At 58.4% G+C, this 365-nt stretch overlaps 1 protein-coding gene across 1 annotated transcript in view; it reads right to left on the reverse strand.

The window, feature by feature from the left end:
• ETH_00041180 (uncharacterized protein) overlaps nucleotides 1-365 on the reverse strand; it is a gene marked incomplete at both ends in the record, with an annotated part of 1,894 nt that overhangs the window by 1,063 nt on the left and 466 nt on the right. The window contains one exon of the mRNA XM_013376244.1: nucleotides 108-364. Within this exon, the coding sequence (XP_013231698.1) occupies nucleotides 108-364 (257 nt within the window). The remainder of the gene's footprint in view (nucleotides 1-107; nucleotide 365) is intronic.

The following is a 365-nucleotide window of genomic DNA, read 5'->3' on the forward strand; positions in this document are numbered from 1 at the left end:
GAGCGCATCCCCTGTAGCTTCCGCTCCTGCTGCTGCTGTTGCTGCTCCTGTTGCTCTTCCAGCTGCTGCTGCTGGTGCTGCTGCTGCTGCTACGTATAGATAATTACCTGTCTGGGTCTCCTTCCTCAGCAGCAAAAATGATGCATTTGTCTCCTTCAAAGCCAAGCCTTTGTGCCCTGCTGCTGCTGCTGCTGCCGCTGCTGCTGCTGCTGCTGATGCTACTGTAGCTGTCGCTGGTGTGAGTGGTGTCGCTGCTGCTGCCTTCGCTGCTGTAGCTGTCGCTGCTGTAGCTGTCGGTGCTGTCGCTGTCTCTGCTGCTGCTGCTGCTGTGGCTGTCTCTGCTGCTGCTGCTGCTGCCAGTGTCT

Source organism: Eimeria tenella, genomic scaffold, assembly GCF_000499545.2.
Source record: "Eimeria tenella Houghton genomic scaffold, Eth_scaff3272, whole genome shotgun sequence".
NCBI lineage: Eukaryota > Apicomplexa > Conoidasida > Eucoccidiorida > Eimeriidae > Eimeria > Eimeria tenella.